Genomic DNA, 13576 nt, shown 5'->3' on the forward strand with positions numbered 1-13576 from the left:
GTACCGCTTGCTGAGAACGGTCTATGACTAGGGTGGATGGAGTATTGACCATTTTTAGGGCTTTTCTCTGACACCGCCTGGTATAGAAGTCCTGAATGGCAGGAAGCTTGGCCCCGGTGATGTACTGGGCCGTACACACTACCCTCTGTAGTGCCTTGCGGTTGGAGGCAGAGCAGTTGCCATAACAGGCAGTTGTCCTTGCACCACACAGTCAGGTATCTGACCTCCTCCCTATAGGCTGTCTCATCGTTGTCGGTGATCAGGCCTACCACTGTTGTGTCATCGGCAAATGTAATAATGGTGTTGGAGTCGTGCCTGGCCGTGCAGTCATGAGTAAACAGGGAGTACAGGAGGGGACTGAGCACGCACCCCTGAGGGTCCCCCGTGTTGAGGATCAGTGTGGCGGATGTGTTGGTAACTAACCTTACCACCTGGGTGCGGCCCGTCAGGAAGTCCAGGGTCCAGTTGCAGAGGGAGGTGTTTAGTCCCAGGGTCCGTAGCTTAGTGATGAGCTTTGAGGGCACTATGAGCTGTAGTCAATGAATAGTATTCTCACATAGGTGTTCCTTTTGTCCAGGTGTGAAAGGGCAGTGTGGAGTGCAATAAGGATTGCATTATCTGTGGATCTGTTGGGGCAGTTTGCAAATTGGAGTGGGTCTAGGGTTTCTGGGATAATGGTGCTGATGTGAGCCATGACCAGCCTTTCAAAGCAGTGCTACGGGTCAGTAGTCATTTAGGCAGGTTACCTTAGTGTTCTTGGGCACAGGGACTATGGTGGTCTGCTTGAAAGATGTTGGTATTACAGACTTAGACAGGGAGAGGTTGAAAATGTCAGTGAAGATACTTGCCAGTTGGTCAGCACATTTATAGGGAAAGACATTCAACAATTACAGCACTTACACAAATGACTGATGATTGGCTAAGAGAAATTGATAATACAAATATTGTGTGTGCTGTTTTGTTAGACTTCAGTGCGGCTTATGACATTATCGATCTGCTGGAAAAATGTATGTGTTATGGCTTTACACCCCCTGCTGTATTGTGGGTAAATAGTTACCTGTCTAACAGAACACAGAGGGTGTTCTTTAATGGAATCCTCTCCGACATAATCCAGGTAGAATCAGGAATTCGCCAGGGCCGCTGTTTAGGCCCCTTACTTAAAAAAAATTTTTTTTCCCTAACAACATGCCACTGACTTTCACTAAAGCCGGCGTTTCTATGTATGCGGATGACTCAACACTATACATGTCAGCTACCACAGCGGCTGATATGACAGTGGCTGCAACACTTAACAAAGAACTGCAGTTAGTGTCATGACTTTCCCTCCTTGGGTGAGGATCAAAAAGAGTGGGGCCGGTTCCTTTGTGTGTTGAGAGAGAATCTGCCGCCAAAACTCCAACATCCAAAAGTGGATAATGAAACAATGTTTCTTCATAAAGAATGCGGGAAATGGTTGGTGGGGCTCCAAACAATAATCATGTCAAATAAGTTGTTTTGTGATAATCATTAAGGATGGTATAACTAAATAAATGTATCTCTGAAGGTGTACGCATTCAAGGGGTCAGGTTATCATATTTACGATGAGCATATTATTCAACTGTATGTACGATAGGTTCATTCCTTTGTCTCTCCTTCTCCCACTCTTTCTTTCCCCACTCCTTTCATTGTGTAACCAGCTGTCATATCGGGTTAGTCCACTAGGGACTTTTCATTGCATTATGTTAGTAATCAATTCAACCTATACTGTGTGTGTTTATGTATTTCTGTGTAATTATATATTTAGTTAGTAAATAAATAATTAAGCCAATTTGTGTAAGCTGAGTCATCATGTAGACTAGGGTTCGTGCATATTTATAGAATATTAAGAGAGACTGATAAGTGACTTATCTATAGATATGAATAAATCTTATAAGAGTTTAATTCGGGAGATAGTCATTCGTTAAATAAGTTCCCATGGTGCCCTAAGTTACTGAGATAATTGTTACATGACTCATTTAATGTGGTTATTGAGCAAGTTGAGGTGACTAAACTGCTTGGAGTTACCCATGATTGTTGTTTAGTCACTGCTCCCGAGTTGCGCAACGGTCTAAGGCACTGCATCTCAGTGCAAGAGGTGTCACTATAGTACCTGGTTCAAATCCAGGCTGTATCACATCCAGCTGTGATTGGGGTTCCCATAGGGCGGCGCACAATTGGCCCAGCGTCATCCGAATTTGACTGGAGTAGGCCGTCATTGTAAATAAGATTTTGTTCTTAACTGACTTGCCTAGTTAAATAAAAAATAAATACAAAATGTAAACTGTCATTGTCAAAACATATTGATACAGGAGTAGCTTAGTAGCTTAGTCTGTCCATAATAAAGCACTGCTCTGTCTTCTTAACAAAGCAATCAACAAGGCAGGTCCTACAGGCTCTAGTTTTGTCACACCTGTACTACTGTTCAGTAGTGTGATCAGGTCCCACAAAGAGGGACTTTAAAATGGAAAATTACAATTGGCCCAGAACAGGGCAGCACGGCTGGCACTTAAACGTACATGGGGAGCTAACATTAATTATATGCATGTCAATCTCTCATTGCTCAAAATGGAAGAGAGGTTGACTTCATCCCTACTTGTTTTTGTAAGAAGTGTTGACAAGCTGAATGTACCGAGCTGTCTGTTTAAACTACTAGCACACAGCTTGGACACCCATGCATAACCCACAAAACATGCCACCAAAGGTCTCTTCACAATCCCCAAGTCCAGCACAAACTATGGGATGCGCACAGTACTACATAGAGCCATGACTACATGGAACTTTATTCAATATCAGGTAACACATGAAAGCAGTAGAATCAGATTTGATAAACAGATAAAAAATACCCCTAGTGGAACAGCGGTGACTGTGAAGGCACACACACAAAAGTATAGACACGCATACGCACACAAACGCTAGCACGCGCTCTCTACACACACGTACATTGTAATATTGTTGTATGGTGGTATTATACATGTTGTATCGTAGATATGTAGTGGTGTAATAATGTTATATGATGCACTGTTTTATATGTAATGTAAGTGCCTTTATGTGTTTGGACCCCAGGAAGAGTAGCTGCTGCCTTGGCAGCATGAACTAATGGGGATCCCTAATAAATACAAAAACACAAATACTCGAAAATACAGAGGGTTTCACAACATTGCATTCTCTCCACATTACTAGCCTGTATGACAAAGTGGAAAAAAAGGAAGCCTGTGTTAAAAAAAAAACTATTTAAAATCCTCCATTATGTTTGCAATAAGGCCCTTAAGTAATAATGCAGACAACATGGCAAGAAAATTTACTTTTTGGCTTAAAATAAAAACTTTCAATCCAATACAACACATCACAGAGTGAAACCATCTGTATTCTCAAGTAATGTGGTGGGGCATTATCATGGTTTGAGTGTGTATGCTTGTCACCGGCAGGGACAGGGGAGTTTGTCAGGATCAAAAGAAATATGAAAGTTGTAGTAAAACCTGCCTCAGTCTTCTGAATGCCTCACCCTGGGATAGAGTTTTACAATTCCGTGCGACAATTACAGAAGTTTTAAAACCAATGACACACCAGATTGCTTTAAAAGAGGAGTTCAGTGTTCCTAATGGGTTAAGTCTCAGTCCTTACTTAAATCTGTTTGAAAATCCAAGACAAGGTTTGAATATCCCTGTCCATCAATGATTCCCAACCAAATGTATTGAGCTTGAGCAATTTTGACAAAAACAATGGATATATGTTGCTCTAAGAGTTGTCTTGAGTTGGTAGAATCCTACGCAATCAAGACATGTTCGTTTCAATTTTTGTTTTATTAATAATAATACAATCAAATCCCTTTTAGATAAACATATACAGTATATATACAGTGCATTCAGAAAGTATTCAGACCCCTTGACCTTTTCCAGATTTTGATACTTTACAGCCTTATTCTAAAATGTATTAAATAGTTTTTTCCCTCATCAATCTACAAACAATACCCCATAATGACAAAGCAAAAACTGATTTATAGATTTTTTTGCACATTTATTAAACATAAGAAAATAACATTTAAAACATTTACATAAGCATTCAGGCCCTTTACTCAGTGCTTTGTTGAAGCACCTTTGGCAGCAATTACAGCCTCAAGTCTTCTTGGGTATACATTTACATTTAAGTCATTTAGCAGACGCTCTTATCCAGAGCGACTTACAAATTGATGCATTCACCTTATGACATCCAGTGGAACAGCCACTTTACAATAGTGCATCTAAATCTTTTAAGGGGGGTCAGAAGGATTACTTTATCCTATCCTAGGTATTCCTTAAAGAGGTGGGGTTTCAGGTGTCTCCGGAAGGTGGTGATTGACTCCGCTGTCCTGGCGTCGTGAGGGAGTTTGTTCCACCATTGGGGGGCCAGAGCAGCGAACAGTTTTGACTGGGCTGAGCGGGAACTGTACTTCCTCAGTGGTAGGGAGGCGAGCAGGCCAGAGGTGGATGAACGCAGTGCCCTTGTTTGGGTGTAGGGCCTGATCAGAGCCTGGAGGTACTGAGGTGCCATTCCCCTCACAGCTCCGTAGGCAAGCACCATGGTCTTGTAGCGGATGCGAGGTTCAACTGGAAGCCAGTGGAGAGAGCGGAGGAGCGGGGTGACGTGAGAGAACTTGGGAAGGTTGAACACCAGACGGGCTGCGGCGTTCTGGATGAGTTGTAGGGGTTTAATGGCACAGGCAGGGAGCCCAGCCAACAGCGAGTTGCAGTAATCCAGACGGGAGATGACAAGTGCCTGGATTAGGACCTGCGCCGCTTCCTGTGTGAGGCAGGGTCGTACTCTGCGGATGTTGTAGAGCATGAACCTACAGGAACGGGCCACCGCCTTGATGTTATTTGAGAACGACAGGGTGTTGTCCAGGATCACGCCAAGGTTCTTAGCGCTCTGGGAGGAGGACACAATGGAGTTGTCAACCGTGATGGCGAGATCATGGAACGGGCAGTCCTTCCCGGGAGGAAGAGCAGCTCCGTCTTGCCGAGGTTCAGCTTGAGGTGGTGATCCGTCATCCACACTGATATGTCTGCCAGACATGCAGAGATGCGATTCGCCACCTGGTCATCAGAAGGGGGAAAGGAGAAGATTAATTGTGTGTCGTCTGCATAGCAATGATAGGAGAGACCATGTGATGTTATGACAGAGCCAAGTGACTTGGTGTATAGCGAGAATAGGAGAGGGCCTAGAACAGAGCCCTGGGGACACCAGTGGTGAGAGCACGTGGTGAGGAGACAGATTCTCGCCACGCCACCTGGTAGGAGCGACCTGTCAGGTAGGACGCAATCAAGCGTGGGCCGCGCCGGAGATGCCCAACTCGGAGAGGGTGGAGAGGAGGATCTGATGGTTCACAGTATCGAAGGCAGCCGATAGGTCTAGAAGGATGAGAGCAGAGGAGAGAGAGTTAGCTTTAGCAGTGAGGAGCGCCTCCGTGATACAGAGAAGAGCAGTCTCAGTTGAATGACTAGTCTTGAAACCTGACTGATTTGGATCAAGAAGGTCATTCTGAGAGAGATAGCGGGAGAGCTGGCCAAGGACGGCACGTTCAAGAGTTTTGGAGAGAAAAGAAAGAAGGGATACTGGTCTGTAGTTGTTGACATCGGAGGGATCGAGTGTAGGTTTTTTCAGAAGGGGTGCAACTCTCGCTCTCTTGAAGACGGAAGGGACGTAGCCAGCGGTCAGGGATGAGGTGATGAGCGAGGTGAGGTAAGGGAGAAGGTCTCCGGAAATGGTCATTGGGTATGACGCTACAAGCTTGACACACCTCTATTTCGGGAGTTTCTCTCATTCTTCTCTGCAGATCATTTCAAGCACTGTCAGGTTGGATTGGGATCATCACATTTCAGGTCTCTCCAGAGATGTTCGATCAAGTTCAAGTCCAGTCTCTGGCTGGGCTACTCAAGGACATTCAGAGACTTGTCCCAAATCCACTCCTGCATTTTCTTGGCTGTGTGCTTAGGGTTGTTGTCCTGTTGGAAGGTGGACCTTCACCCCAGTATGCATTCCTGAGCACTCATGAGCAGGTTTTCATCAAGGATCTCTGTACTTTGTTCCGTTCATCTTTCCCTCGATCCTAACTAGTCTCCCAGTCCCTGCCAATAATAAACATCCCCACAGCATGATGCTGCCACCACCATGCTTCACCGTAGGGATGGTGCCAGGTTTCCCCCACACGTGATGCTTGGCATTCAGGCCAAAGAGTTCAATGTTGGTTTCATCAGACCAGAGAATCTTGTTTCTCATGGTCTGAGAGTCCTTTAGGTACCTTTTGGAAAACTCCAAGCAGGCTGTCATGTGCCTTTTACCGAGGAGTGGCTTCCATCTAGCCACTCTACAATAAAGGTCTGAATTGTGGAGTGCTGCAGAGATGGTTGTACTTCTGAAAGGTTCTCTCATCTCCACAGATGAACTCAGGAGCTCTGTCAGAATGACCATCGGGTTCTTGGTTACCTCCCTGACCAAGGCTCTTCTCCCCCAATTGCTCAGTTTGGACGGGCGACCAGCTCTTGGAAGAGTCTTGGTGGTTCCAAACTTCTTCTATTTAAGAATGATAGACAGGTGTGTTGCCTTTCCAAATCATGTCCAATCAAATTCATTTACACAGGTGGACTCCAATCAAGTTATAGAAATGTCTCAAGGATTATCAATGGAAACAGGATGCACCTGAGCTCAATTTTGAGCCTCATAGCAAAGGGTCTGAATACATACCAGAGCAGTAAAAATACATGTTTTGTCATACCTTGGTATACGGTCTGATATACCACAGCTTTCAGCCAATCAGCATTCTTGGCTCGAACCACCCGTTTTATAATTATGATCAGATACCACGGTTATGATAAAAAAACACTATTTACTGGTCTAATGACGTTGGTAACCAGTTTATAATTGCAATAAGGCACATTGGGGGTTTGTGGTATATGACCAATAAACACGACTAAGGACTGTATCCAGGCGCTTCACGTTGCGTCGTCCCTAAGAACAGCCCATATATTGGCCATATACCACACCCCCTCGTGCCTTATTGCTTAAACATACAACATATAATACACATGGTGACACAAGCTATATAATAGTCTCTGCTTTGACTTTGCCCTAGAGTCAGGCTGCAGTTACATGCCACGTCCACTAGGTGTCCGTGTTCTGCAGAGTAGGCAGCACTGGGGCCCTGGAGTTTAGGATATTATGTCCTTAGTTTGAACCCAGTCATCAGATGGAAGAATCAGTTCTAGGGGGATGTAATGAACAGATGTAGAAAGAAACCAGTGCTAAATAAGGAAAGTGATGTGTCAAAGTATAATTTGAAAACCTACACAAATCCAAAGTAATTTAGAGTAACAGGTTGACAGAGAGTGAGCGAAAGAGAGTCAGTGGGGGAGCGAGGGAGGAGAGCGCAAAGGAAGCGGAGGCATTTCCGTAGCACATGGGCAAGGCTCGTTTTCGGAGGATGTAAATGCGTTTTGATGATAGTTAACTGATAGGCTAACCTAGAGGAGAGTTGTGTTTGATACGTTGACAGTGCCATGTTCAGAGAAGAGAAAGCACAGTACGTCAGGAAGAGGGACGTTACTGCTGGCTAGAGCTGATAGCAATCAGAGTAGCACAGGAAGGGAGAGGGTCTAGGAGAGCTATCAACCATCTGTACACGCACACAAGCACGCGCACACACACGTACACACATGTACGGGGGGAAAGTAAGTGTGCGTGTTTGTGTGCCTGTGTGCGTGTGTGTATGCCTGTGTGTGTGTGTGTGTACCTGGTGGACTTCGTGCCAGCCGTTTTCGTCCTGGCAGCAGACGGTGGCGTGTTCATGTAGCAGCAACTCACAGCACAACGGGTCTCCTCCCACCATGGCTGTGTGGTAGAGCGCCGTCAGACCCCGGCTGTCCTTATAGTCTGGAGACAAACCAAGCTCCAACAGGGTCTGCAACATACACGCATACACACAGACGCAGGCATGCAGGCAGGCACACACACATTGACATTAGATCTGCATCAAAATACACCTTATGGAACAGCGGGGACTGTGAAGAGACACACACACAGGCACAGACAAATGCATACACAATCACAATCACATATGCACTATACACACACGCAAACATGGATTTTGTGTTGTAGATATGTGGTAGTAGAGTAGGGGCCTAACCCTAACACAAATACAATACGTATCAATACAATGTATGGGTAACCATAAGAGTGGCAGGGTTAATGTTGTGTGTGTTCATGTGAGTATGCATGTGTGAGTGGCTGTGTGTGTGTCCGTACCGTCAGAGTAACCTGGTTCTTGGACCTAGCAGCTTTGTGTAGGGCCGTCATGCCGTCTTTGGCCCTGAAGTCCAGGTGGGCCCCTCCATTCTTCAGAATCTTTATGATCTCCACCACGTTATCCAGGTGGGCCGCAAATGTCAGGGGGGTCTCTGTAGAATGACATAGACAGGATACAGTGTAGATCATGGGTCTTAAAATTATTCTGCCTCTGGGGCCACACCCAATTTCTCATACTTGAGTAAAAGTAAAGAATACTTAATAGAAAAAATAGGAAAAAAAAGAAAAAAAAGTGAGTCACCCAGTAAAATCCTACTTGAGTAAAAGTCTAAAAGTATTTGATTTTAAATATACCTCTTTATTTAACCTCTTTAGGCTTTAGGCTAGGGGGCAGTATTTTGATGTTTGGATGAAAAACGTGCGCAAAATAAACGGCCTATTTCTCAGGTCCAGAAGCTAGGATATGCATATAATTGGCAGATTAGGATAGAAAACACTCTAAAGTTTCCAAAACTGTCAAAAATATTGTCTGTGAGTATAACAGAACTGATATGGCAGGCGAAAACCTGAGGAGAATCCATCCATGAAGTGCTATTTTTCTGAAACTACTCTTTTCCATTGCAAGCCTATCCTCCATTTAAAGGGATATCAACCAGATTCCGTTCCCTATGGCTTCCACAAGGTGTGAACAGTCTTTAGACATAGTTTCAGGCTTTTATTCTGAAAAATGAGCGAGAATGATCACATCGTGTCAGTGGATAGCCAGATGTCCACAGATTTGTGCATGCGCGGTCGCCGGGAGCGAGACCTTGTCTTTCTCTTCTATTGAAAAGGCTACCGTCCGGTTGAAATATTATTTATTATTTATTTTAAAAACAACCTGAGAATTGATTACTAAAAATGTTTGACATGTTTCTATTATATATATATATATATATATTATTTTGAATTTTCGTCTGCCCGTCGTGACCGCATGAGCCTATGGATTACTGAACAAAACCAAATGGAGGTTTTTGGATATAAAGAGAATCTTTATTGTGTAACTGGGAGTCTCTTGAGTTCAAACATACGAAGATCATCTAAGGTAAGTGATTAATTGTATTGCTTTTCTGACCAATCTACTTTGCTGCTAGCTGTTTGTAATGTTTTGTCTGCTGAGAGCTGTCCTCACATAATCCCATGGTTTGCTTTCACCGTAAAACCTTTTTGAAATCTGACATGCCGGCTAGATTAACAACAAGTTAAGTGTGTTTTGGTGTATTGCACTTGTGATTTCATGAAAATTAAATATTTTTTGAAGTTGGCGCTCTGCAATTCACCGGATGTAGACGAAAATGATCCCGCTAAAGGGATCTGAGCGGAAAGAGGTCTAAGTAGTACTTTGAAGTATTTTTATTCAAGTACTTTACACCACTGCATAGAGGAAACACAACACAGACACAACAGACAACAGAAAAGAACAGCCAAAAGAACAGAACAGGACAAGATAGAACAGACAAGAGAACAGGCAACAGAACAGAACAGACAACAGAACATAACATAGACATGGAGAGAATAATGTGCATCAATTAAACTCAGATCAGCTGTGATGGTCTGTCACGGTTGTTGAAAGGAAAGGACCAAGGTGCAGCGTGGGGGGCGTACATTTTCTTTTATTTAATCAAAATGACGCCGAACAAAACAATAAACACTACAAAAACAAACTGTGAAGCTCAAAGGCTATGTGCCCTAAACAAGTCAACTTCCCACAAAGACAGGAGGGAAAAAGGGCTACCTAAGTATGGTTCCCAATCAGAGACAACGATAGACACCCGGCCCGATAGATAGAAACACCAAATCATAGAAAACGAAATATAGAATGCCCACCCCAAATCACAACCTGACCAAACCAAATAGAGACATTAAAAGGCTCTCTTACGGTCAGGGCGTGACAATAACACCATTCATTTGTGCTTACACAGTCATATGGCCTCTGGAATCGAAGTGGTCCTTCCTTAACTCTATTGTTCATCTTCACTTTTCTCTACCTCTGTCAGTGTCATTCATCATCCAATCACTTGCAGCTACACGAAATCCCATCAATTCATCCACACTCGACCACTCATCCATCTAGACTGATGTCCGTACACGGGTCAATAAGTGGATTTATGATGGCCATGACACATTGGTTAAAGGTCCAATAGTAGCCATATTTTTCCCGTCTCAATACCATTTCCGGGTAACAATTAAGTACCTTACGAACCACGTTTCCATCCAACCATTCCATGAGGATGAATTTCTTGACGCATGAAAAAAGTCACGACTGGATCTGATGGAAACATGAAATGCTGGTACAAGACAGACAGATCATTTGTTCATTCGACATGGTAGGATATTTTTGTTACGGTAAAATGAATAATGCGAGAAATGGCTTTGGAAAAGCCTTTATGCTCAAATGTTGATATAATAACCATCATTTCGAAGTAAACATGGGAGTCACGTGATGATATGCTGTGTGGTCCTCCCACTACGACTCGGGACAGCATGCAGTTTAATAAACTACAGATGAAATAAGTTATGATGAACTTCACAGGATGGTGAAAGTGCAAGGTGACTAACTTGATGCTCTTTGATGTTCCAAAAAACGTTGAGGGTCTTATTCTGGTGATCAATGCTCGACTGCCATTTGACAAATACAAATAAAATCTCTTTCATTTATAATAATCTCATAATTTAGGTAGCTTCCCCACACTGTGAGCTGTTGACTAAAGCGTATGTGTCAAGACCAGAGTGGGAACATTTGCTATATAATGTTTTTGTGACAAAACCATTAGTGGAGTTGAAAATGTGATGGAAACCCATTTAACTTGTATTTTTCATTTGGTACATGGGAATTGAACGGCAAAAGTTATTTCTATGTGCACTACTAGGCGCAAAGTCAGTTTGATGGAAACACATCTCTGGTAAACACATCTCTTTGATGATATATTGGTATATCAACAAATTTGATGTCACCAGGCAGGCCAAAACTCCCTCCCACCAAAACAGGCAGAAATTTCAGGCATTTTTTTTCTCAAATAGCTCTTCAAATATCGTGTTTTTGACTGCACTTGGCCTTTAACATACTCTATCTACTGTGTTACTAAAAGACCTGAACAACATAGAAAAAAAACAATCATATAGCAGGCTCTGACCATGTCCTACTGTACAGCGGTATACGGTTGTTATGAATGATACTGCAACACTGAAAGTGTCATCGTGGCAAAGTGTGTTCATTTAAAGGGGCAATCTGCATTTCAAAACAACAAAGCGGGAAATCCCACCACTTGTTTTGGTAAACAGCTGAGGAATGGCTGGAGAAATGTAACCACTTTCAAATGAATGAACAGGGCTACGGATGCAAGGACTGACCAAGGACTGACCATCCATGATCCATGAGATCAAAATTATAGCTTTAACCATGTCATAATAGTAAACAGTGTTCGTTTACGATCACATTCTTTAGAAACAATGGTGTAAAAAAAAACATATATTGTGGGTTCTGATGGGGTACGACAGTAAACTCACGAGGCATATATCATTCATTCAAAAGTCCAAAACCTGGATGTAGCAATTCCACATTACACCTTTAAGACAGGCATACAAAGATACCAATTACTCTGTGAGATCTGGAAATGCACTCCATCAATTCAAATTAATATGGAATGGAAAATAATTGCATGAGACACAGAGGGAGGTGGCGTCTGGGCGACACAGTGGGTGGAAATCTTTGGGGTCAATTGGTGTCGACCTACATCTGAGCACAATGTAATTGTGATGTAATTAGCTTGGGATTTAGAACAGAACGTGCGTGTGTGTGTGTGTGTGCCTGGCTATGCTTATGTCCATGTCTGTGTGTGTACTTCTACAGCCAAAATCAATAGCGAGCCAGAGCTCTATAATTGAGCGCTAATTCTACAAGCTGCCCTTACCCCTCAATCTCACAGCAACAAGGCTTAAATCTACCAATACCACTTATATCCCATTAATACCTCTTCAATTTCCCTGCTACAAGCCCTAACACCGGTTTCCTTTACGTACTTCTTTATAAGCCTTAACTAAAAGGCAGCATTTGCTCTGCATTTATCCAGCTTGTCCAGTACTTTATTCACACAATGCTGACTGTGTCCCCAGCTCTTAAAACGCCGTTAATACCTCTACCTAACTAACTAATTAAAATCTTTTGACCCCTTTACTGCCCTAATACCTCCAATAGCTGCACTGATCGCTTTAAAACCTGAACTAACCCCCCTCTTAGTCCCCAAATACCCTCCTTTCTTAGTTAATTGATGGGCAGAGCATTGGAGTACATTCTGGCAGTACATAATGCCAGTAAAATTATGCTTTGTAGGAGAAGGAGTACATTGGGTTGGACTGATAGCGAAGGTAGTTTGTGCAGTTCTAATAGAGTATAAGTAACAGCAATCTCAAACAGATTTCTCTGAACTCTGTATGTTCATCTCCGCTCCCTCTTACCCTTTTCTTATCCCCTGTTGCTAACTCTGTATACACCACACAGGGAGGCTTATGGCCTCTCTCCCCTAAGCTAATGGTACAGATCTCTGAGTAGAGTTGAGTTGAGTCGCCATTGATCTGTGTGTTAATTTAAAAACCAATTTGGATTGATCAGGGGCTAGGTTGTGCCGTCTTGGTAGTGGGTGGGAGGATTTAAATGTGAGGAGCCACGGGGGTATTTCTCAGCAGCATCTATCTTGTTAGCACTGTGATTATGTCAAACCACCTGTGTTCATGATGTGTGAGTGTGTGCATGTGTGTGTGTGTAGTATTACCACCGGTCTCTGTATCCTGGTAGTTGGGGTCCAGCCCTCTCTCCAGCAGCCTAGATACTTTCTCCACCTGGTGGTGCTGGATGAGGTCCATAAACTTCCTCAAGTTGGCCTGGAGATGGAGAGCGAGAACAAAAGGAGAATTAGCGAGAGAGAGAGAGTGTGTGTGTGTGTGTGTGTGTGTGTGTGTGTGTGTGTGTGTGTATCTGTGTGTGCGCGCGCGTGTGTGTGTGTGTGTGTGTGTGTGTGTGTGTGCGTGTGTGGGTCAGAGATATGGAGGAGGGAGAACAAGAGGGACATAAGAATGGGGAGAGAGGACAAGAGAGAGAGATTGAATGATTGGGGTGTGCTGATTGGAGCATGGAGTGCAAGTTGGGATGAGTGTTCTCATCTGCTTTCCGGGCCAGATATAAATAGATAAGAGAACAGCTCCCAAAACACAATAGGAAGAGAGGAGTTGAGCAAAGGAGGAGGAAAGG

General features: G+C 43.5%; 1 protein-coding gene across 1 annotated transcript in view; it reads right to left on the reverse strand.

Moving 5' to 3' along the window:
* Window positions 1-13576, reverse strand: part of LOC115113450 (SH3 and multiple ankyrin repeat domains protein 2-like) — a 168359-nt gene that overhangs the window by 133066 nt on the left and 21717 nt on the right. The window contains exons 4-6 of the mRNA XM_065012945.1: window positions 13101-13209; window positions 8293-8444; window positions 7781-7948 (exon numbers count right to left, since the gene is read on the reverse strand). Coding sequence (XP_064869017.1) covers window positions 7781-7948; window positions 8293-8444; window positions 13101-13209 — 429 coding nt within the window. The remainder of the gene's footprint in view (window positions 1-7780; window positions 7949-8292; window positions 8445-13100; window positions 13210-13576) is intronic.

The sequence above is a fragment of the Oncorhynchus nerka genome, linkage group LG28, assembly GCF_034236695.1.
Source record: "Oncorhynchus nerka isolate Pitt River linkage group LG28, Oner_Uvic_2.0, whole genome shotgun sequence".
NCBI lineage: Eukaryota > Metazoa > Chordata > Actinopteri > Salmoniformes > Salmonidae > Oncorhynchus > Oncorhynchus nerka.